At 38.2% G+C, this 24,981-nt stretch overlaps 1 protein-coding gene across 3 annotated transcripts in view; it reads right to left on the bottom strand.

The window, feature by feature from the left end:
• Positions 1-24,981, bottom strand: part of LOC139936209 (THO complex subunit 2-like) — a 36,577-nt gene that overhangs the window by 9,809 nt on the left and 1,787 nt on the right. For all 3 annotated transcript variants that reach the window (XM_071930980.1, XM_071930981.1, XM_071930983.1), the window contains exons 2-27: positions 19,361-19,428; positions 18,723-18,814; positions 17,894-17,945; positions 16,730-16,800; positions 16,074-16,198; positions 15,762-15,898; positions 14,959-15,119; positions 14,634-14,726; positions 13,947-14,099; positions 13,159-13,331; positions 12,063-12,291; positions 11,272-11,402; positions 10,125-10,311; positions 9,524-9,617; positions 8,980-9,060; positions 7,811-8,025; positions 7,118-7,297; positions 6,358-6,522; positions 5,566-5,732; positions 4,861-4,987; positions 4,217-4,358; positions 3,499-3,656; positions 1,757-1,885; positions 1,391-1,522; positions 1,151-1,219; positions 749-864 (exon numbers count right to left, since the gene is read on the bottom strand). In XM_071930980.1, coding sequence (XP_071787081.1) covers positions 749-864; positions 1,151-1,219; positions 1,391-1,522; positions 1,757-1,885; positions 3,499-3,656; positions 4,217-4,358; positions 4,861-4,987; positions 5,566-5,732; positions 6,358-6,522; positions 7,118-7,297; positions 7,811-8,025; positions 8,980-9,060; positions 9,524-9,617; positions 10,125-10,311; positions 11,272-11,402; positions 12,063-12,291; positions 13,159-13,331; positions 13,947-14,099; positions 14,634-14,726; positions 14,959-15,119; positions 15,762-15,898; positions 16,074-16,198; positions 16,730-16,800; positions 17,894-17,945; positions 18,723-18,814; positions 19,361-19,428 — 3,447 coding nt within the window. The remainder of the gene's footprint in view (positions 1-748; positions 865-1,150; positions 1,220-1,390; positions 1,523-1,756; positions 1,886-3,498; positions 3,657-4,216; positions 4,359-4,860; positions 4,988-5,565; positions 5,733-6,357; positions 6,523-7,117; positions 7,298-7,810; positions 8,026-8,979; positions 9,061-9,523; positions 9,618-10,124; positions 10,312-11,271; positions 11,403-12,062; positions 12,292-13,158; positions 13,332-13,946; positions 14,100-14,633; positions 14,727-14,958; positions 15,120-15,761; positions 15,899-16,073; positions 16,199-16,729; positions 16,801-17,893; positions 17,946-18,722; positions 18,815-19,360; positions 19,429-24,981) is intronic.

The raw sequence follows: 24,981 nt of genomic DNA, 5'->3' as shown, positions 1-24,981 counted from the left end.
TGGCTTGAAGTACCCTCTTAGTTTCGTTTCTGTACACGTCGTTACTTACCCCATAGCGAGAGCAAACAGGTCAGGTCGTTTATCCTTCTCCTCTGCTCTAATCCAACCCCTAACCCTAACTTGTTCCCCCAGCAATTTGACCCTAGTTTCGTCCCCGTACACGTCGTTACTTACCCCATAGCGAGAGCAAACAGGTCAAGTCGTTTATCCTTCTCCTCTGCTCTAATCCAACCCCTAACCCTAACTTGTTCCCCCAGCAATTTGACCCTAGTTTCGTCCCCGTACACGTCGTTACTTACCCCATAGCGAGAGCAAACAGGTCAAGTCGTTTATTCTTCTCCTCTGCTCTAATCCAACCCCTAACCCTAACTTGTTCCCCCAGCAATTTGACCCCAGTTTCGTCCCCGTACACGTCGTTACTTACCCCATAGCGAGAGCAAACAGGTCTAATCCAACCTCTAACCCTAACTTGTTCCCCCAGTACACGTCGTTACTTACCCCATAGCGAGAGCAAACAGGTCAGGTCGTTTATCCTTCTCCTCTGCTCTAATCCAACCTCTAACTCTAACTTGTTCCCCCAGCAATTTGACCCTAGTTTCGTCCCCGTACACGTCGTTACTTACCCCATAGCGAGAGCAAACAGGTCAGGTCGTTTATCCTTCTCCTCTGCTCTAATCCAACCCCTAACCCTAACTTGTTCCCCCAGCAATTTGACCCTAGTTTCGTCCCCGTACACGTCGTTACTTACCCCATAGCGAGAGCAAACAGGTCAGGTCGTTTATCCTTCTCCTCTGCTCTAATCTTATCCACTCTTTTCTCCAAGACGACACTCAGATTCAGCACCAATGGAAAGTACATTAAAATCTGCCACAAAGAAAAAAAACACAAGATTCTCAAAATTGTTCATCAGAACATGTAAAGATTGGTGTTCAAGGACAGTTGGCAGCGCTGGAATCTTAAATTTCAATGAAATCTTTACTGAACAGTATACGAGTAGTTCTTGAAAGAAGCTGGAGTATTTTGGGGATATTACAAGGAGAGACAGGGGAAATTTTAAGAAGCAGTGCATGGAAGGACGTGTTGCTGGTAGCACTGGTAGTGCATGGAATACCCTAATGAACACAAGGAGAGAAAGAACTATATGCTCTACCTTCGTTAGCAGGATCAACGTGTTTCTAATCTGGGTGTAGTCCTTTGACTCTAGACAGGAAACTACAGCCTGGAGGGAAAAATACAAAGAATGCAATTTTACAGTGCTTTTAACACACATCGGTGTATGATTTAAAAAAAATAAAAAAATTAATATTCTTTATCCCGATGCAAATTTAACATCTCTTATGCACTTTGAGTCGTTGTATTTACTGTTCATTAGTGTTGATTGAAAACTTACCTTAGTTAATTTATACTGCCATTTATGACAAACATGTCTGAAGTTTTCATAGTCTAACTGATCAGCCTTGTTGCTGGACTCAGCTCCGCTTGCTCGTAGTACAGTCACAAATCCAATGTAGTTCCCACATTCCTGGACAGCAAATAGTGAGGAAAAATGGTTCACCAGTCGGTAGTATTTGAAACTTTGCATGGTGGAAATACGATATAGTAAAAGCTTTGGTAACACCATGTAATGATAATCTCTAAATGAGTTGGGGTGGTTCTGAAAAGAACCATTAGTTTCAACACGATGTTTAGATCAGTATGCTATGATCGTTTTCTGGAGAAAACTTCTATTTCATGAACACAGCTGACTGTATTTTACCTTTTCGTAGATGGCTTTGTCGCTGTGCCATTTCTGAACCGTCTTCAGCATTTCACTTAGGAAGCGACCGTAACGACTCGCTTCATTCTCTGTACAGCTTGCTAAGGTGTATGTGATGTCCTGGAACACCTGTATGGACAGATCAATCAATTATGCATCACACCTTGCCCATAATGTTTTTTCTTTTAACACTGTCCAAAGTTGTCAAACACAGTAGTTTATATAATGTTGATTTTAATTTATTAAGGGACAATGCATGGGCTCAGGACTATAAAGTCTTTTGTGCAGTTTGTATGAATTTCAATTTTGAAGCTCCTGGTAAATGGAGTTTATTGATCAAGAGAGGTCTCCAAAATAATCGTTTCACAAAAAGAAACATTCATTTTCTAAGAAAACCATCTATTTGTGTATTATGTTTGTCTCAAATTTATATGCATTTTACACTTGACAATGGATATGAAATTGATCTGATGAGGTTGTTATTACTACAGAGTTCATGCAGTTTTTGTATGTAATTAGTTATTCTTTAAAGGCTAAAACTATCTTTGGATACAAAATTGTTATCAATGACACTGTAGCACTGAGCCAACCATGGGTAATTCATGTAAATTTATCAAGTTTCAATGTAATTGTAACCACTGTTTCAGCTTCTATCTACACAAAGTTTTGACTAGGATTTTTTTTAAATATGCAAACAAATAGTTAATAGCCTGCCCCCGATTTCACGAAGCGCTGCGACGCGTCGCAAGTGCAAGTTGCGACCGGTTACACGTCGTAAGTTGCGAACTCGTCGCAGCCGCGTAGTGTCTTATAGGTCTGCGACGCATCGCAAACCCTACGATGCGTCACTACTTGCGATGAGTTTCGTGAAATCGGGGGCTGGTGTATCAAATCCAAGCAGAGTCTTTTTGGGTCAAGGGTCAAAGCGTCAGGCTATTTACTATTTTACTGCATTTATAACATTGGTCCTTCAGGTTGGTCAGCAGTTTGAATCAGCTAATTTCTTTTTTTTCGCTTTTGAATTTTTAGTGATTCTGTTCATCTAAACTGCTCACAAGAAGTTGGGAAACTTTGTTTAATCAAGTATATTTTTATTATTTATTACTCTCAATGTATTAAGTTATATATCAGTGCAAAGATGAGGTGTTCCTCTTTAAAATGGTACCACATTTGCAAAGATGACATGTTGCTGGACTTGGCCAGATGAGTGAGAAAGAGACAGAGTCACAAATCAAATGTGCCAAAATTAGCTATTTTCTGTTGCTGTATGAACAAACAATTGACACTGTAAGTCAAGCAAGCAAGGCAACTTGTTGATCTTAATCCACTTTATATTGAGACAAGAAGTTCAGTAATGAGTCTTGCAAATACCCAAACAAGGTGATTTTCAAGAGATATGGGGTAATTGTGTGTGGTGCACCAGTGGTGCAAGTCTTTGTGTAAACCATTCATGGTTCTGAAGCTTGACCGGATTGATAATTGATCACTACCTATCGACTGTTTGGTACTGATAACGGTAATTTTGGCACATTCGATTTGTGACTTTGCCTCATTGTCATTCATGTAGCCAATTTCAGCAACATGTCATCATTGCAAATGTGGTACCATTTTAAAGAGGAACAAACCAGCTTTGCATTGACGTATAACTTAATACAAACAGAGTAATAAATGATACAAGTATAATTGATTAACAAAAAGTTTTCAAACTTTTTGTGAGCAGTTTAGTTGAAATCATAACTTACCCTGTCGTAACAAAGTAACGTTGAGAAGTTCGACGTCTTGAGCTGGTGGACAGTGAGAACAAACTTAGCACAGTACAAGGCGTCGCTGGCCGTGAAGCAGCATCTTGGGAAGATACACAGCTGAAGAAACTGAGTTATCGTCTCGTTCTTGGTGGACCCTTAGAGACGAGAAAAATCAGACATAAACATATTAAGAGGATGTAGCTCTTGGCAAATAAGTAAATTATTGTTAAAAATACAAGATGACTAGACATGTAAGCTTGTGAGTTTACTGGCTCTACTCTAGTGTTTACTGGCCCTCTTCTTCAATCGCCCTGGGCAAGCAATCTGGACTTGTTGGCCATGAGTTTACTGTCCCTATTCCAACATCACTGGCCTTGGTCCAGCAATTTCAAGATTTGTCAAGGCACCAGTTTACTGGCCTTATTCTCAAGTCACTGGCCTTCGGGCCAGCGATCCGGACTTGTCGGGTCATGAGTTTACTGGGACTACTCTTGGCAGTGATCCTATTCAAGCCCTGCACATGGCGCTAAAGGTTTCTCATCATTCAATATAACAAACCTGCAGCTAGTGCACAACAGCATTACTTGTGCAACATTTACTGCCAAAGTTGTGTACCACTAACACAACAAATCTGAATAGATGTTAATATTAGCACAACAAATCTTGTACTTTTTCAGTTGCGTAAAGTTTCGTTAAAATCGGCAGCTAAACATACTTGCAGTGAACCAGTTGTCACATTCACTCTTGAGTCTAGCCAGTACTCGTTGACAATGCTCCACTTGTTTCTTCTGCTCATCTCGTAGCTTCTCCATGATCATGTTGTGTCGTTCACGTTCCTTCTTCCGCTTTGTTGATACCTACAGCAAACAATAAGAATAAAAATAAGAAACCTTGGTTCCTATATACATGTAGCGTACATGTCTTAGTAGCAAGATGAAAGTGCTTTACAACATTATTATCCCTGTTCATTGGAGCAAACTATAAGACCATTCTTCAAACTTTCTCAACTCAACATAAAACCAAATTCTGCCTAAATTATTTCCAAGGGGTTAATCCAACACAATACTGTCAAAGAGGTTCGCAGTGGTGGTGGGATGGGGGAAGTTGGGGTGGTGGTCATGCTTTTATTTTGTAAGGGGAACGCTGCAGGGGGCCACAATTCTCTTATGTTTCTTGCATTTTGTGGTCGCAGTAGCAAGCCCGAACGCAATCATCATTCACTAAATTAAATTATGAAAGAATGCAATTTCCTCTTTTATTTCCTGTTTCTTTTCGTGAGCACTTTCAAATTTATAAGTGGGGCACAGGAACTTTGTGGGAGGGGGTGTGGGGGGGGGGGAGGGGGGTCTAATGACTCACCATATCTTTGTTGTCCTCTAGACTGTTGACCTGTTGTTTGATCTTATTGACTTCCTTATCATAGCTCATGTCAGGAACGTACAGATCGTACATGGACAGTGTCCAGAAAGTGCAGTAGAACTGGGGACTACAAGCGGAAAAAACAACAACAAGAAAAGTTTAGCTACAGGGTAATATCAGTGGTCTTATTGGTAAGACGTCTGCTCTAGAATGGCAAAGGGAGTGGGTTCAAATCCCACCCGAGTAATATGCCTGTTTTTTGTCTCCAAGGGTTTGGGGTGTTAGGGTAAATAGATTTGTTGAAGATGAAACAGAGTGAAAAAACACTCAGCCCAGTGAGGTCTACTGGCCAAATAAAACATCTGACAACCAGTCATAATTTTCTCCAAGTGCTCCAGCTAGCTAGTTTAATGTTGAAAAGCATCCCAATTTAACATAAAATATAGACCAGTGAAAAAGCAGAGAGCAAAGTGAAAGAACAAGCTGAAGTGGTCCAACTGGCAAGTTCAGTGTTGAAAGGCATCCCTATTCAACATGAAATATGGATTTGTGATAAATGGCAACTGGTTACGCTGGCTACTTCAAAGTAGAAAAGCATCACAATTTTCCAAATAAGGAATGAAATCTGACCAGTGAAAAAGCTGATAGACTAGTGAAGCGACTAGCTAATCACTTACAAACGTAAGAGCAAACCCAGAGACTGACCTGATATCATCCCATACTTTGGGAATATGTAGCTCTCTAACACTGTCAACCAGCGAGCTGAGGACAGTCTGAACTGCCTTGACGTAACACTGCATCTTCTGTTGACTAGATAGCTTCTGGCTGCTATTGGCTGACCGATCAAGCTTACGAAACTCATCAAACTTAGACTGCAGAAACCAAACAATAGTTATGATATTTTTACAGTAAGTTGTGTAAAAAAAAACCCAGATACTCTAAAGGGAAGAAATGTAACTGAATATGTAAATTCTTTCCACACCTATTATATTTATTATGATCAAAACTAAAACAAAACACAACAACAAATCTGAGAACAAGACATTGCTGACATAAAGGTCTTATTTGGATAAAAGTTTTAGGAGAACCAATTTTAGGCATTTCGACCCTTTATTAACCCCTGGAGTTAGAGATGGTCAGGAGGTTTAGGGAACGATTTTCTCCGCACTAGAGATCAATTCTTTTATTTCTGATGTGGCGTGTTCTGGTCAAGCAATTGAGAGCACCATACTTAAACTCTGGTGTTCCTGATCAGCAGAGTGATGAGTTGAGTCCCGGTTGCGACACTTAACAATAAGTTGTTCTTCGGATGGGACATTAATTTTTAGGTTCCATCTACTAGGGTTGGTAGTGCAAGTAAAAGAACCCAGAAAATGTTACCCCAGTGTTTCTGGTTCACATAGCAAGCACCCTCGTTTACAGGTTTCAGTGTCTGTTTAAGACCTCGTCGCCACTCTTTTTTCCCCGTTATCTTGACATAGTCTTTATTCTACTCACATTAATTGCATGCGTACACATTGGTCTGCAGAGAAAGAAGGCACACTCTGGTGTAAGATGAAACTCAGTCACCATGGTGGATAATGCTGGTAGATGCTTGGTGTAGTCTTCAGAACCAAGCTGGTTGGCAAGAAATCCTCCGAGTTGAACCAATGTGTCTTGACACTAGAGATGATGAGGAGAAGGCATAGAGTTTTTTTTATTATTCCGTTAAGATATTACCAACAAGGGAGACCACCAACATAGGGCTAGACAGCTAGCTCAGTAGGTAGAGCCCCATTATGTTCATCTGGCGGACGTTGGTTAAAATCCTGCTCTAGTAAATTTGTCTTTGTTTAACAACACATCATTTACTTACCTGTTCATTTTCCCTTGTGGTTTATTATTTGACAATAATAAAAAAAATAGTGCAAAATTTCTTCTTTTTATTCTCAAAGAAAGGAATGAAAAATGCACCACTCAATTTTTTCTGAGTTGATCTTAAAACGATACAATTCAATGTCAGATAGCTATTTTTCTGTAGTCGTGCATGGTAACTTGATCTGCTAAGCAAATGCCTTCTGTGCTAAGCAATGTTGTGTGCTTAATAGCTTCATGAAACTGTGAACACCTCTCCTTAGGGATCTTCTTCCTACATGTAGGGCCCAATTTCATAAAGCTGCTAAGCACAACAAATTAGGCTTACCAGAAAAAGGTAACCAGCCAACAACCATGTCACATGTACAACCTGTGGCTGGTATCCTGCTTATTTCCTGCTTACCTGGTCATGGAGTTGACCGAGCAACTTGACGTGAACATCAATCCCTTTCTTGAAGACCACATGGAATCTTTCCTGAGACATCAACATGCAGAGTGCCACACCCAGGCTGTCTGTGAGGAGAGCATCTTTAAGACGCTGGGACGACTTTTTGGTGTTACGGACTTGTGAAAAGTAGCCACCCTAGAAAAGACAAAAAACAAAACAAAACAAAACAAAAACCATAACACAAAATCAAGAAATCAACTGTGTACATTCTGGGAAAGACGATAAAAATGTCCAGTGTTTGGCTCCGTGGTTTCTTTCCCCGCCGTTCATTTCTGTAAACCCCGGTATGAGTCTCCAGCATAAAAACTTACTTGGTACAAGCAGAGGAGAGCTGGGGATAGTTTAAAAGGTTGTGATAAATGACTCCCTCTGAAGTAGCATAGTTTTTGAGAAAGAGGTAATTTCTCATTAGAATATTTTAATCTAAGAAAGATTGGAGGCCTTTCTCAGGCATCTGAAAGCACAAAACTTTGTGCAAATTTATCTTTTTATTCATTACTTCCTTGCAAATTTGATGACAAATTTTGCCCAAATTCCTACAGATTTTTTATTTTATGCATATGTTGGTATACACTAAGTGAAGATACTGGTCTTTGACAATTACCAAACATGTCAAGCGCCTGTAAATAAATAATTGACTTAGTCTACCTCGGCTCTGAGCAGTTCTCCTCCAGCCAGCGCATCAAGCTGATCAGGTGTCATCTCCTCAGTGACTTCAATCCCGGCCATCTTGACGATAATCTCTCGTAAGATCAGAAGATCATAACTCTTACATGCCTTCATCTGATTGGTCACATACTGCAGCAGACCAGTCAGGTCAATGTTGTACTTACGGAACACTGTCCCACAGAAACTGGCCAGACCTACATATTAGGAAGGGATTAAGATAAGCGTCAGTCTAACTGAATGAGTTTTGATTATTAGTACTAGTAATTCTATTTATTTTGTTACGCATCCTACAGGGTAGTTAGCGCCATTTACAGAATGAATAAAGGTATGATATTCCGCTATTTAAAGCTATCATTTGCAAAAAATACAGCTGCTCTGACACTGCAATTTGCATAAATCTGCGCTTCAAGTTTGCTTTATAAAGATAAATTTCTCACAAGCGAACTCGGGAATCTGAAAAAAAAGCGCATCTGTGTCTAATATCCAACTCCAATTTCAGCCTCACTAGATATGGTAAGCAGAAGTGCTTTATTTTTTTCCATTTCCATTCCCGCTTGTGTCACAACCAATTATTACCCCTGGACCTACACCCGGAAGAAGGGCACACATGTTGCTTACTAGTAATTCACACCAACAATCTGTACCCTCGCAGGTAGCCATTTACTCCTTGGTGATGAGAAGCAACTATTGACCCCTTGCACAATAAGCCATTTGTGTGTGAGCCTCGAACTGGGGACAGCGTTGAATAGAAATAAGCATTATATAACTCTGTATTGTCACAGTAATAGGGAGGTTTAGCTGCATGTTACGCCAGCAAAAACATGAACGTGAATGTGAGAAATTTTGCTGTAAAAATCTCACAGTTTAAGCATATGTCAAGTTATCATTTTTCACAAAGTTACCATTCATTGCACAAAGTGGTGGTGTCACCTAGATACGACACAATTTTCTGGCGTTCAAGTTCTCATTTTTGCTCGCGTAACGTGTAGCTAAACCTCCCTATAGTAGTGACACTTTCATCCAAACAGAAACATAAATAAAATAAAAATATTGCATGAAGACGAGGCTCGCTACACAAACATGGCGGATTCATGCAAAGAGCGAATACTTGAGTTCTCAAGAGCACTCTTTGAGAGAATTTGACTTACTCTGTATCCAGAGGGATAGGTTTGTGTCGTCGTGTTTCATCCGCTCCTTCTCTGGATTGGCTAGGGCTTCGATTACACAGTCTATAGGTAGGTCAAATTAAGGTCATTTCATTCTAATAACAGGTAGCTTGTTAAACACAACTTGGTTTATGTAAATTTTGCTAAGCAAGTTCGATTTTGCTATATTGAAGACTACTAATCATACTAATCTGATGAGTAACGAAAAGTCTTTGTAAAAACGAAACGAGTCTAACAGTCACAGCATAGTGTTTCATATGTAACCCTTTTCTCTGTTCCATTCTTTCTGATAAATTAATACTTAAAATTACTTTAAAATTGAACCACATGTCCTATTTCATAAAGCCAGTTGCAAGAAAATATTTTGTCGCAAATTTTTCCTTCTAGAACAAAATTTTACCAGTCATAAACATTTTACCTTACATAATAATTTGGCTGGTAACTCTGCTAAGCAAATGTTTTTGTGCTTAGTAATGTTTGGAAATCTTTTTTAGATCTTAGTGGATAAGCACAATAATAAGGATACATGCTAGGACATCATAAGACAATGATGTCAGGTACTTGAGTGAGTCCACCACTGGTCCAATGAAGTTATCATATCTCTGAATTGTGGATAATACCTGAAAAACAAACAAATAAGAAATTATCATAGTTAACCCTCCTACTCCCTGACCATTCAATATCTTCTCCATGGTTTTAAATGATACATAAACTATACCAGCCTGCAGTAAGATATCATGTGGTGAATGCGTCTTCATAGCACACACTCGTACAACAACGCAAAATATTTTAACAGTGTTGAATGGTTGGATTGACGTGCTTGCGCAATTATCAACTAACTGAGCTATCTAGCCCTATGTTGGCGGTCTCTCTATTTTGTCAACATCTTTGTTCGGGAGTACCAGCCAGAGGTAGGATCTTTGGTCATACTTTAGGCATAATAGTTGGTGCTTGAGTAAAAGTATGAACACGGTTAAGGCACTAAAAGACTTTCCAGGCTATTTAATCACAACTTTTCTGATTTTTTTCCAAGGGCAAAGAATCTGGAATAAGACTAGAGTAGAAAGAATATCATGCCTGAATTATTTAGAACAAGACAATCAAAATAGAATCTAAAAAGATCTTACATATTCAAAGAGGATTCCCGGATTGACGTGACTCAGTTTGCCCAGCTGGCGTCCCAGTGGTTTGACATTATCTTTAGTCAGTCGTTTCATGATGTATTTAGCTCTATCCGTAGTGGTTGCTTTGATTCTAATCAATGGAGGATGGACGGCGTAGGTACTGTTCTTCCAACGACCATACAGACAGTATCTGGATGCACAATTGAGATAGAATAGTTCATCCTTAGTGAGTAATACGATTATTACTACTACTTGTAACAATACAAAGCATTTGTAAGGTACTGTACAAATAAAAGGGGGGCCTAACAGACTGAGTGAGGTAAACTAAACAAGAAAACTAATACAAAAACAATTAAATGTCTAGCCAAGAAAACAAAACAAAAACAGAAGCAAGTTTCTGGGAACAGAAGTGTCTGGAGGAGGCATTTGAACAGTGCCAAGACTCCACTTCTCTTAGACGTGTAGACTTTAGACAGGGCAGCAACTGAAAAATGGTCTGTCCCCTAGTTTTCCTTTTAGAAATTAGTCATTCAGCCAACAAGATTTTGGTGGATGCTTGGAGCGGAGCCAGGCCTGATCCAAAGAGCATGTGACTCGTGATTAAATGCCTTGCTTAAAGCCATTGGACACTTTCTGAACAGAACAAAAATTAAAGGTTCACAAATAGCTTACAGGGTTTACAGAAGGTAATGGTGAAAGACTTCCCTTGAAATATTTGTCCATGAAATGCTTTACTTTTTTGAGAAAACATTAAAACAATTATCAATTCTCAATACCAAGAATAATGGATTTATTTTAAACACATGTCATGACACAGCGAAACGTGCGAAAACAAGGGTGGGTTTTCCCCGTATTTTCTCCCGACTCCAATGACCGCTTGAGCCTAAATTTTCACTGGTTTGTTATTTTATACATAAATTGTGATACAAGAAGTGTGGGCCTTTGGACAAAACTGTTTACCGATGTTGTGCAATTGCTTTAAGGACATAAGTGAAAAGACAGGAACTCGAACCCCCATTAGATGATCAGAAATACCAGAGCTTTTATTTATCAAAAAACATCCGATTGAGCTGGAAAAAAAAAAACTGTACATGTAAACATAAACAAACCGTAAGTAATAATTTGAATAAATTTGAAGGTGAAGACGTACCTGATATTGTATGGCATGAGTTTAAGTAGACTCCACATTTCTTCTGAGAGGCAAGCATTGCTGTCTAGCGTACTCATAGATGGTAATAGAGTGCCCTCAATCAATGATAACAAGTTACGATATACCTCCTCCTGATCAACAAAAATCATGGACAAATCGTTAGAGACAATGTATGTAATGATGCATATAGCCAACTTCAGAAACTTGCACCAAAACTGGCTGGACAGCTAGGATCCAGTGCTGTGCAGCTACATGTAGTATAAACTTCATCCTTAAGTACAGCTGAATTGCGGCTACAACATCTTCATGGGCCTCTTTGACAGCCAGTAACATTAGACAATAAATGACCACAGACAAAGATTACAGACAAAGATTAATAAAATAAAAATGAGGCAAAATGAAGGTCCTGGAGAACTAATTTAGATTTTAAAACTTTAAGTCACTATTTTTATAGTTTTTTATAAACTTACTAGGTTTGATTTAAAGTGTTGCACAAAAACATCATCCAATAACAAGTGGTATTTAATTTAATTGGTTTTACACAACTCTCCTGACTGACAAAACGTATTAAGCCAAAATTTCCACAGGTTTGTAAAGATACAAACCACACAAAAAATAACACTGTCTTTATCTAGTTGTTGAGCTCTACCAATCCTGTATAATGACTTTCAAAAAATAAAGACAAATCTGAAATAAATTGACCGTTTCTTCACATGAATCCCCTTCACTCCCCGCGCTTAATTCACATCAAAGACCGCTTAATTCACATCAAAGATCGCATTCCCGCTTACCCATTGTTCTTTGACCTGTTCCTGCGCCGAGGCTCTCTTATTCAGCAACACCTTGCCAAGCCGTACCAGCTTCCAAATCAAGACCGGCTGAGAGCCGGCGTACGGACCCAGGTAGTTACATATCCTGAAGGTGGGGCTTAGCTGGAGGAGAGCCTTAGGGACTGAGATGGATTTACTGTTGGTTGGAGGATTGACGGATGAACTCTTCGCTCCTTTGGGCATTGCGTAACTTAAAAGGAAAAAAAACCTCAAATGAATACATGTATATGTTATTCAAATTGAATTAGCCTTTTTGAGATATTGTAATAAGACAGTACTAGCCAGCAGTATTAGATCAGTCAGTTATTGCCAGCTATCTGCCTAACATCCGGACAGGCGCGCCAGAGTCTCGCCAAACCAAATAGATTAGGAGCAACTCTGGGTTGACTCAACTAAATTTTGGTTTCAGACAGGCAAACTTAACATAACATTTACATTAGGTTACGGCTCATGACAAGATCGACGTCTGAAGCCAATACGCTCCAGAGTTGTTCCGATAGACTGCAACAGTGGATTTTTCGCCTTCTAGCGTGTCCAGGCGCTCAAAACTGTACTTTTCAAGTACTTAATTCAGAATTTGGTTCGGTGCGACTCTGGAGTGCCGGTCTGAAACGAGTGTTAGATGGTCTTAGCTTAGTCAACCGTTTAGCCTGTATTGATACTTTTCGTCACTAACCCCTTGAAGGGTTGTACTGAAAGACAACGCTTAATGGCTCAAAAATATAGTCAATTGCTTCTTCATTCTTATACTTAAAAATGTTTATTTTGTTTAGTTACACATCCAACAGCAGACCAGGAAACAAGAAGAAATGTTCAGTTTTAGATGTGGGAGGGAAACCCCAATAGGGGAAAACCCACTGATGTGGAATTGGAACCGAATTGGAGGTGAAAAGGCAAGGAAAGAAACCAACCTGAAATTATCTATTCTTGTAATAGAAATCAACAATTTAACATCCATATTTTGAAGTGTAAATTGATGACCAATTCTATATAAGTTTTTGCACCACCAGTGATAAGGTCTGACAAAAAAAAACAAAAAACAAAAACAACAACTCACTCTTTGTAGAGAGGTTGAATCATAGATCCCACGAGATCACAGAGTGCTTTAGCTACAGGAGCATGAGACACAGCACTGAAGTGTGGTAAGCGGTCAATGAGTTGCTTAGCATGAGACCAATCTCCGATCCTCAGCATTGCTTCAATCAAACCAATCTTCTGATTATCTAGAGCCTGTTTAACAAGATAAAAAAAGAGTTGTTTAATCATTGTTTCTCTTTAAGATCACAAAACACAGAGTAGAGACACTGCGTTTAATATCACCATGTTACTGCCAACCTTACAAGTTCTACTCCAAGACAAACTATAGACCTTATGCACATCGCAATCAGGGAGATATTTAGAACTACATTCCACATTATACGGACAAATTTTACATCATCATGGAGATTTTCAGAGTCCTTCATCAGAGAGCATGGAAAGACTTATTTTCAGAAAACTTTCTGCAGTGTCAGGGAAAGCTGGTTGCTTTGGTATAGCCAGGGACCACACCCAAGTTTATAATTCAACCTAGGAAGCAGCAGGGGAATGCAACATTTTTTAGGGAGACAGCTAACATTACGCCTAGACAGCTCAGTTGGTACAGCCCTGATACAAAATCTATCGGTCGCAGTTTCAAAGGCAACTAGAGTATTTTTTTCTTATTCAATCACAAATAAATATTGAACATCTGAGATCAGAGAGGATTCATGCAAACTAAGAAAAATCTTGGAGGTGTCCAGTGTCTTTATAACGAAAGATTGAAAAGATAGGTGTTGAGATGGCACTTGAATGATGACAGGTACGCACCCTTTCATCTTTGTTCTCTTTATCTTTCTCCGCTTGCTCTTCTTCTTTCTCTCGATCAGACAGCAGGACGATGGTCATCTTACGAGCAAACTGACGAGCCTCTGTGATGGACTTCTTGTAGGTTTGCATGATATCTGTATCTGATGGCATCAACTGGAAAAAAACAAAGTACAAAAATAACTTTTCCTGATTATCTGTAGAGAATCACCACCCAACTTGATCCCTGGGAGTCCGAAAGTGTGGGTTTGAATCCCTTCCTCGCTAGTAATATAAATGTTTCCTTTTTAGGATACTGTAGTTTCTATTTTTCTCTATTGACCCAATTCATCCGAGATCATCTCCCCAAAAATGACACTTATCCTTCATCACCCCCGCCCCCCCCCCCCACCCTCAAACCCCTGCTCCCATCCTCTCGCCGTCTTTCAGGTACCCCAACCAACCTGGTACCCAAATCTATCTTTAACTCAATAAATATTGATTGGGTCAATTTACATGAGATTAAACGGGCATCACATATTTACGCCGCAATTTGACTCCCCAAAAATGGCAGAGCATGGGCACGTATGAAGTCAGTGCAAGGGTTAAGGCCAGTGCAAGTCGTCCATAAAGAGTTGGTGCAAAACATAAATGAACATTAAACTCATTTTGACTGTGGGGAATTGCCCAAAATGTACAAAATATACTTACATGTGGGTACAGGTCATCCAAGTCCACCAGTTCATGTTGTAGAAGCAACGCAGCTACTTTCTGAAGAGAATCTGGTGTTGCAATGTTTTCTTCCTATTGACAAAGTGAACATGGGAACAGTTCAGACGAGGAACATTTTTTTTCTAGGATTAGCCTGTGTTTATGCTTAACAGCTTTATGTATTTAGGGCACCACTGGTTTTTATCTTACTTTCGTCATGTCCCCTGTGTGCAAACGCATTAAAAAAAACTGAACCTCATCATATCAAAACGGGACCAGACTATTTTAGGGATCGTTTCAGTCTCACGTAACATCAATGACTTACCTTGTAGAAGTGAAACTTGAAGCCCAGAACGTGGCATATAGTCAGCGGTTCACACATGTAGTTCTGTAGTAACGGTACAAATAGTTGGTCCATCTGTGGGGAACATTCAAACGCCTCCAGGATGATGTCCAGGACACGGTTAGGATCCAGATCAAAGCAACCTGTCGACAATTAATGAATGAATGAATCAATCAATCAATCAAAAGTGATTTTATAGAGCGCCAAAACCAAAGGTTTGCTCTTAGGCACAGTTGAACAGTTTGAAAGCCTGCTGGAACAGGTGAGCCTTAAGGAGTGTCTTGAATGAGGTGAGTGAGCTGGCATTGTTAATTTGTACAGGAAGCTTATTCCACATTTTGGGGCCATATACGGAGAATGATCTCTCTGCAAAAGTTTAATAGCTAGTTCTTGGCACAACAAAAATGGAGCAAGAGTCTTTGTTGAGATCTCAATTTGAGCGTGTCTGTGATATATCCTGGAGCTCGTTTATGGTACACTTTATGCATCAGGATCATAACTGTGAAGATAATTCTTATAAAAGATAGGAAGCCAATGTACAATGTAGGTTGGGTATTCTGTTAACATTCAATTACCGGAAATAACATCATCAACTAGTAAATAACCCACTGTTTTGATTTGTAATAAAGTCCATTGCGGTCTTGAAGGTACCATACTAAGTACAACCATTTTTTCAGTAAAATTTTTCCCTCCGAAATGAAATCTCTGAAGAAAAATAATGCATACCGTCTGCAACCACTTTGTCTGATATTATTTGTCTAAAAGAGATAAGGAATTGTCCATACCTATAAGAGATTTGATACTTTCTAGAAGCTGTTCATGATTGGTTTGGGTCCCACATGAAAGCTGAGCTAGCTCCGCCCCTAGTTTGCTGTAACCTTCACTCTCTTCACGTAGTAGGTTGAACTTCTGCTGCTTGTAGCTATGGATAATAATAACAACAATTAAAACTAATTTAAGTACAGATTAGGTGAGTGTGTCTACGTTATTTATATATGCATGTCATAAGGAACCATTGCCTATAAGCTTTGCTTCTTAAAGACGGTGGACACTATCGGTAATTGTCGAGGACCAGTCTTCTCACTTGGTGTACTTACAACAGCTTTGTTTTAAGTCGTACGTATTTTTGACTGAAGGTTAGCTTGCTCTGGATGACTTTGATTTCTTCAAGTGTTTCATACTCCATGCGTTCCTTCAGCATTGACCCACTTAGAAAACTTTTCTGAGGATCAAAAAGAAGGGAAAAAGCGTCACAAGTCAGTGAGACAGATTGTAAAATAACAATTAACCCCAGACCAAATTTCATGGCTCTGTTTACTCTAAGCGAAAAATAAGTGCTTACAGTAATTGACAAATCGGCTTGAAGGAATTTTTGCTTGTTATATGACAATCCTCGCTTACAGAACGGGTGCAGAACTTTTGCAGTAACCACTGCTTAAAATCTGGAACGGTTTTGTTCATGCAGAAAGAATAATCCGCAATTGGAATTCACAATCTGAGAAACGTTTTTAAACGAAGCGTTACTTGGACAGAACATTTCTTGAATCCCTCTCTCTGCAACCACATTCGTTCCTCAGAAGGGGATCCTTTCTCAAAATGTTATCCGTTATCAACAGCTACAGTGCTTCTTACTAAATAATTTTTTTATGGTCAATAACAAAAATATACCCTTCCTTTAAATACTAAAGTTGTTGCTTTAAATTCATGAAACAGTCTTCAATGTATTTGAATAAAAGGATTTCCAACAACTTACAACACACAGCTTCAACAACTCAAATAGAATCTCCCTCTCTGATTTGGTCTCCAGACACACTGTTTCAATATCTGCAAAATAAAGAAATAAAAAAAAAAATTTAAACCAGGAGAACAAAAACACTTCAAGTAATACACCACAAGGGAAACTGACCAGTGCTCTATTTTACAAAGAGTTAGGTCTTATCTCAGTTAGGACTAGTCCTGGGAGATATAAGTTAGGACGAGTAACTGGTCCTAACTTGAGATAAGACTAGTCCTAACTCTTTGTGAAATCCACCCCAGGGTAAATGTGTACCTGAAGGGATGTTGATGTTAATAATTAGCAAACATGTTCAAGATGGGCTTGATTGCAAGTCTAGCCTGTAAGTGTGGAGCTGCCCTCCAAACAGCTGCCAACATCACCAGTGCCTGCGTTTATCACAGTTGCCTGGTGAGCAGTCCATGAAGGAACTAGACAGTGTTGCCACACAACTGCTACTTGACACCAATTATTGAAAACTGTACTTTCTCTATGCACCAATTGTATCATCTAAACAGTTAAATACGCATGTATCAGCAACTTGTGTACCCTGCTGGTGCTGCATCTTCCTAAGGAGTTGAGATGGTTTTGGGAATGTTTAGGGTCAAACAAACAGGGGTATTAAGGGTACAAGACTCCATGTGGGGCCTTCTTGGCTTCATACAATAAACTCACATCAGGGTAAGAAAGCTTTTAACCTTAATAATTAAATGACCTTAGAGCCCCTCTTTGAAGGTGCTGGACACTATTGGTAATTACCCAAAATAATTGTAAGCATAAAAACTTACTGGGTAACGAGTAATGGAGAGCTGTTGATGATGGTATAAAACATTGTGATAAAACAGCTCTCTCTGAAGTAATGTAGTTTTTGAGAAAGGTAATTTATCACTCAATTAATAAAACACTTCAGGTCTGAAGCTTTTAATTTGGCATCTGAGAGCACACAAATATATGCAACAAGTTTTTTTCCCCCTATTATTTTCTAAAAGCTACAATGACCAACTGAGTAAACACTTTCACTGATTTGTTTTTTATGCATATATTGGGATACACAAATTGAGAATACTAGTGTCCAGTACCTTTAATGCCATTTAACCATTTCAAAGAAGTGCCTGATAAGTGCATGAAAATTTGTTTACGTACCAATGATGCTGAATGTGTCTGCTATAAGGGAACCAATGCCGGGGTGCATGTGCTGCATAAACAAAAAACATACAAAATCATATAAAGTGATTATGAGAAAGTAGAATTAGCTGTTGCAAATAACTTACCAACCAAAAGACCAAAGGTTATAAATGCAATAAATTGTTAGTGGCCTGACGCGTCGACCCTAGCAGTCTTTCTCGAAAGTGTTTATGAAATAGAAACTCTGCTAATTGCCGCTCAGCGGGGGGCCACTCTGAGTAATCAATGTTAACAAAATTAAGATTTTGTTTCAAACTTCTTGACGAATTGGTCTTGAAAAATGAAAATCAAAATTAAGTTTTTGTAAATAAAAAATATACATACCGGTAATCATTTACAAACAAAAAAGATGAAACACCCGGCTGCCAAAAAGCATTCATTTATTTCCTGATTAAACTAGAAAGTGCTTTTTTGAAAACTCCCAATGTTGGAGACATTTGATCTAACATATCTGGTTCATTTGAGGCAATACTTTGTTCTTCAGTGTATAGACGATGTGGCCTCTGACGTCACACGAAAACCATAACATGATCGCGCGCATACCGCCGGGCAAAACCTTTGTGTTTTGGCAGCCAGCTAGAAATGGTATGCAATCTTACCATGACTACGTGTCTTTTTGCCCGGCGAAACATGACGTATACAGTATTTTTTCAACAGAAGGTGGTTTAAATCTAAACATAGGTCACATCGTCTATAGATTAGGCCTATATTATGAAGCTATTCAATATTTAAAAAATCAAATTTTGGGGTGGTTGGATTTTTTTAAGCCGATTGGAGAATAACTTACAGAAACATCAGCGAGAGCTGCTGTTGCGACGTCTGGTTTGAATGCTCCTTTGAGGCACTGCCAAATGATGCCATACAAAGCATCTCGTAATCCTGTAAAATAATCAGTGAGTGAGCACTATGGTTAACAACAATGTCACTGGTGTACATTTAATAACAGAACTCGTTTTCATCCACTGTCGATATCAACCTGCTAGGGTTTGACCTCAACTTCTCTTCTGACCGAGACTTGCATGGCGAGTCAATATTTCAAATGAAATCGTCAGCTCAGTATTGCAATTTTATTCTCATATCAACCGAAAAGTCCTCAAGTAAAAAATGTGTACCAGTATACGTTCGAAAAAATGATCTAAAATCCACCCACAAGTAAAGTCGAAACTGAATGTTTCTTTTTGCAAGATAAAACTTTGGATACCACTTTCGATCAATAAAATTGGGCCAAAAATGAGGCAAAGCAATTTTAAGAAATAGATACAAACCACCAACAACCTTATATTCAATGCTTTCCAACACTGGTGAACTAACCAGTCGGATCACTTGGATTGTGAATTTTGACTGTTCCTCAGGTGTTTCAACTAGCATTTGGCCAGTGGACTACTGTCAAAGAACGCAGTGAGAGTTTAGAGGAAATTGGTTTACCTTGAGAGTCAGCCGATATGATGCCATCATTTGTTGCCAGGGCAATCTGAGAGCGACACTGCTTTAAACTAAAAAGGAAAACACACATAAAGGAAAACAATGTATTTGTAAAAACAATTAAATATGTACAAACACAGGTTCCCATTTCAAATTAATTTCAAAAGGTAAAATATGCTTCAAGAATCAGGATAACTAGAGAGAGTAGGGTCTAATAAAATGACACTGTTTACAGCAGAATTCTGCGCTTGTAAAGCCATGTATTTAAAGCACATAATTCTAAGGACAAAAGCACAGAGTTCCGCTGTAGGCCTACCAATAAAATTGACCCAAGTGGTAATTATTTGATTTAGATTGCAATTTTTGCAGTGTGGGGGAAGATAATAGTGAAAAGAGTGAAAAGTATTATAATTGATTGTACAAATAAATAGATGCCAGTTAAACATAGTTAATTTTCTAATAAGTGATCAGTCACAAACGCACTGTTAATTTTTTACTATTTATTCGAATCATCATACATGCAGTTTAAAAATGTATTGAAATCTTTATGGTAAATAAATGAGTTAGGTGTTTTTATATATGAAATACAGGCACATTCGTACTGGAACATTTCAAAGGGCACCAAGGCAATAAACCAAGGGGCATTGATACACATAAGAGTGATACATGTGCAAGTTAACTTTATGTAACTATAATTAAAAGGTAATTTACAGGAGCAGGATAACTTTATTTAACTAGAATTACAAGGTATTATACAGGATAAAGGGAAAAAAACTTAATTGTTTAATTTTAGTCAGAAAGCTTACTGATTAAGAAGTTCAAACTAGAACCATTTTTTTCCTGTGAAATATTTCCCTCTGAAAAGAAAGTCATATTTGAGAAAATTATACCAGAAAACCTAAAATATACAACAGCTGATTTCGGAATTCAGGATATTTTTACATGTTGAAAATTGTGCATGTTTTTTTTCCACTATTTATCCCGACCCGCACAACGGATTTAGCCCAAATTTGTACTGGTTTGTTATTCCATGTATGTAAGTAGATCACAAAAGTCATGAACACCAGACTTTTTTATCAGCCATTGTATGAATACAAAATGTGCTTTTGACACTGGTACATTTCTTTACATGACAATGAACATTATATGAACCTCAGTAAAGGCTAGAAAAAACATAACATGATAAGGGATCAAAATGATCAAAATTGAAAAGATTTGTTTTTCCTTAGACTCAAAGGTGAATTTCTGATGTGTTGGACACCAAGTCCAAAGTATTTTCTTAAAAGATACTGATTTTTTGTTAAAGAGTTTCTAGATAAGGGGGAAAGCTTCTATATATGAGTCCTGATTACATCAAGTTAAAGCCATTATACACTTTCGGTACAGAAACAAAATTAAAAGTTTACAGATTTACAAATAACTTATAGGGTTTACAGAAGGCGATGGTGAAATACTTCTCTTGAAATATTATTCCATGAAATGAGAAAACATTAAAACAATATCAATTCTGAATATTGAGAATTACAGATTTATTTTCAACACATGTCATGACACGGCGAAACATGCGGAAACAAGGGTGGGTTTTCACGTTATTTTCTCCCGACTCCGATGACTGATTGAGCCTAAATTTTCACAGGTTTTTAATTTTATATAGAAGTTGTGATACATGAAGTGTAGGCCTTGGACAATACTGTTAACAGAAAGTGTCCAATGGCTTTAATGTCACATCTTAGAAAGCCTATTGACCAACAACACAGAGGCTAGTATGTTTGTAAACTCGCAGTTTGAAACTTTGTAGGGTGAAAATAAGGTGCGTTTTACAGTAGCACCATGTGTAATTCTTTCTCCTAAAGACGATTAAAAGCATACTGCTTGAAATTGCGAATTATCAACCATTGGTTCTTTTCAGAACAAACACTACTCAAAAAATAGATATACATGATGCTACCACAAACCTCACCTACTTGGAGGGCGTTTCTAACTCTGAAATAGAAGAATTTCCAAGTTTCATGTATCCTGTTACAAAGCATTGGCTTATTTTGTACTTCACAGTTGCTAGTGTGGGTTGCGCTTATGTTTAGTATGGTTTTGGATTTTGTTAGATCGAGGAAGGATGATTGTAAGTCACTCAAAGGAGTTGGGGTTCAAGCGACTTTGGCTTACTGTGGCTGTTTACTATAGCAGCAGTGATGCAGCATTGGCCGAGAGTATTCTAGTCAAAGTCATAGCCAAAGCCCTGCATTGGCACACAGTGGTCCAGTTAAAGCCACAGCCACTGTCCTGTCAGGATACAGCATTGGCAGACAGTTGTGTAGTCAAAGCCATAACCAAAGCCCTGCAAGGAGGCAGCATTCGCACACAATGGTCTAGTCAAAGCCATAGCCATGTCAGGATGTAGCATTGGCAGACATAGGTCTACTAGTCAATTAGCCAAAGCCTAGTAAGGAAGCAGCCACAAACACGGGTCTACTCAAAACCATGTACATAGCCCTGTAAGGATGCAGCATTGACACAGTAGTTTAGTCAAAGCCACAGCCTTGAAAGTATGCAAAATTTGCACAAACATTACATTGTCCAGCCAAAGCCAGAGCAAAAGCCCTGTAAAGATGCAGCTTTGGCAGTCAAAGCCACTGCCAAAACCACTGAAATGTGCAGCAATGGCACACACAGTGGTCTAGACAAAGCCACAGCCAAGGCCCAGACAGAATAGTATAGCTTTGACACCCAGAGGTCTAGTCAAAAGCTGAAGCCCTGACATAGAGACAAACTCTGTAACTTGTGTGCCCCACCTCATAAAGCTTTTAAACACAAACTGCTTAGTAGAGAATAATTATGGTACCCAGAATCATGATATGAGCCCCCCCCCCCCCCCAAAAAAAAAAACCCAACCCAAACATGCAATGAATTGTTTTGCAGAGGAAACAACTTGCTTTTAGCTCTACTGCAAAACAGCATTATCAAATGGAGACTAGGACTTCTGCATTAGATCCGTCATAGTTTGATTTTTACAGTTCTAACAAAAATTAACAAATAATTTAAAGTAAACATAATAATGAGCAGGCTTATAACCTGATTTTTATGAAAATAAAAATCATAATTACGGTACCCTCATCAAAATGATGAAATAAGCACATAATTTACAAACTTAAATAACAGCTATCCAAAGTCTCAACTTTCAGGCCAAGATGGTGCCTTTTGCAAAATGAAAATACTATGGCTTTGCCCTCTGGAAGATGAAACTTAAGTGTAAGGTTTTATTCAGGTTTTGGTAAAAGGATGTCAAAATATACTGGAAATCTAAAAACTGGGTGTCAAAATTGTTCACTTATTATACATTAACATGTAAATCCACTGAAAAAACAAAGCTTGATTAGAAAAAAAATGAATATAAAATATTCTAGATTTAAAAAAAAGGGTCAACGAAGTTTATGTAAGGTTTTCAAATGTATTAGTGAGAATGGTTTAAGACACTGGACACCTTTGGTAATAGAAAAGACCAGTTTTCTCACTTGGTGTATCTAAACATATGCACCAAATAACAAACCTGTGAAAATTTGAACTAAATTGGTTGTCGAACTTGCGAGATGATAATGGAAGAAAAAACACCCTTGTCGCACGCAATTGTGTGCTTTCAGATGCTTGATTTCGAAACCTCAAAATCTAATTCTGAGGTCTCAAAATCCAATTTAAATAATTTAGTGGAAAATTACTTCGTACTCGAAAACTACTTTACTTCAGAGGGAGCCGTTTCTCACAATGTTTCATACTATCAACAGCTCTCCATTGCTTGTTACCAAGTAAGTTTTTATGCTAAAAATTATTTCGAGTAATTACTGATAGTGTCCAGTGACTTTCACAACTTGTACAACCAATTTTAGAGTTTCCATCGTACAAAGTCTTAAAAAACATAAAAACATAATTACAAGAATTTGTTTGTTTTGTTTAATAAGAATCACGTAAAACTTGATAGTATATAATTTACAGAATATGCATTTTTGCCAGCTAATGGTCCAAATCCCCCATATCCTCTGACCTCTCCTATGTCACTCCATATCAAGTTGTTTGAACAAGATTTAAATGTCCGACTCGGTGATCAGCAATTGATATTAATTTTGTACACTGGACACTATTGGTAACTGTCAAAGACCAGTCTTCTCACTTGGTGTAGCTCAACTTATGCATAAAATAACAACCCTGTGAAAATTTGAGCTAAATTGGTTAGTGGAACTGTGCAAGTTGCGCGATAATGAAATAAAAAACACCCTTGTCACACGAAGTTGTGTGCTTTCAGATGCTTGATTTCGAGACCTCCAATTCTAAACTTGAGGTCTCGAAATCAAATTTGTGGAAAATTACTTCTTCCTTGAAAACTACGTCACTTCAGAGGGAGCTGTATCTCACAATGTTTTATTCTATCAACCTCTCCCCATTACTCATTACTAAGTGAGGTTTTTTGCTGATAATTATTTTGAGTAATTACCAATAGTGTCCACTGCCTTTAAATGATCCAGCTAATAACAGTTCAGCTTCTAAAACTAAACGTCAACAGTTCAGCGTGCCCAGGGCAAACTTAAAATTTAAGCCTAGCCCCCAATTTAAAAAAAAAAAAAAAACCAAAAACTTGGAAAAACCCTCCTCATTGTACCGAAGTTATGACAATAGAAAATATTTATGGGGGTTGATTCAACAAATCATGCAAACTGAGAAAATAACAGAAGCTACAGATCAAACATGAAACAACTGCAAAGGTCAGTTTTCTATCAAAGTAAAATTTTAAAGACGGCTTTATGTTCCCTCTTTCACATTTTACTCGCCAGCATAATTTTTTACAGGCAAACAAAAATTTGATTAAACCATTGATAAACAATGGCCTTTTCCAAAACAAAACTAAGATTGAATACGTGTTTAGAAGTTGCCTTTGGACTCATTTGCCCTTTGCCTTATGTAAAATTTCAATTTCAGTGAAATTAAACTAAAGTTAACTTTTGCAATCTTTTGAATGTTGCAACACACACAAGTAGCCAAAATTGTCACACGCAAAAAAAGGCACTACTTTCAGAGTACGCTACATTTTTGTGTGTCTCAATCACTTTAAAATATTAGCAAATTTGTTTCTTTTTTGTTTGTTCTGTAATTAAGTTTCGCTGGTTTCCCTCAGAAATCATGAAAAAAAAATCACATTAGACACCACTTTGCAGTTGTTTTGCATTCATGTTTCACATGAAGTTGCCTTGTTGACACACTGAACAATTTAGCCGTAAAGAAATATCCAGCATCCATAATCATGTGTTGTCTGTCATGGTCAAACTGACACGGAACACAGATCATGTACCTCGTATTAGTATCAGTGTAGCTGTGAGATTCAATTGCCCATTCAAACAATTCCCACAAAATGAAAGTGAAAATGAAAGAAACATCACATTTTTATGTCCCGACGGTTGTTGGTACTATCGAAATCGAAGACAGGTTTCTTCCCGATTCATGGAAAAAACAAAGTACATCCAAATTGCAAGAAGAGCGGAACGGTTCACTTGATTCATTACAAACTTAAGATGTTAGTCATTATGAGTTGGAGCATTGCATTCTGAAGATGCACAGTGTCATTGAGTTCATCTCTGAAGAGT

This window comes from Asterias amurensis, chromosome 4 (assembly GCF_032118995.1).
Source record: "Asterias amurensis chromosome 4, ASM3211899v1".
Lineage (NCBI taxonomy): Eukaryota > Metazoa > Echinodermata > Asteroidea > Forcipulatida > Asteriidae > Asterias > Asterias amurensis.
The sequence above is the reverse complement of the archived record's forward strand: the minus strand, read 5'-3'. Positions and strand labels throughout refer to the sequence as shown.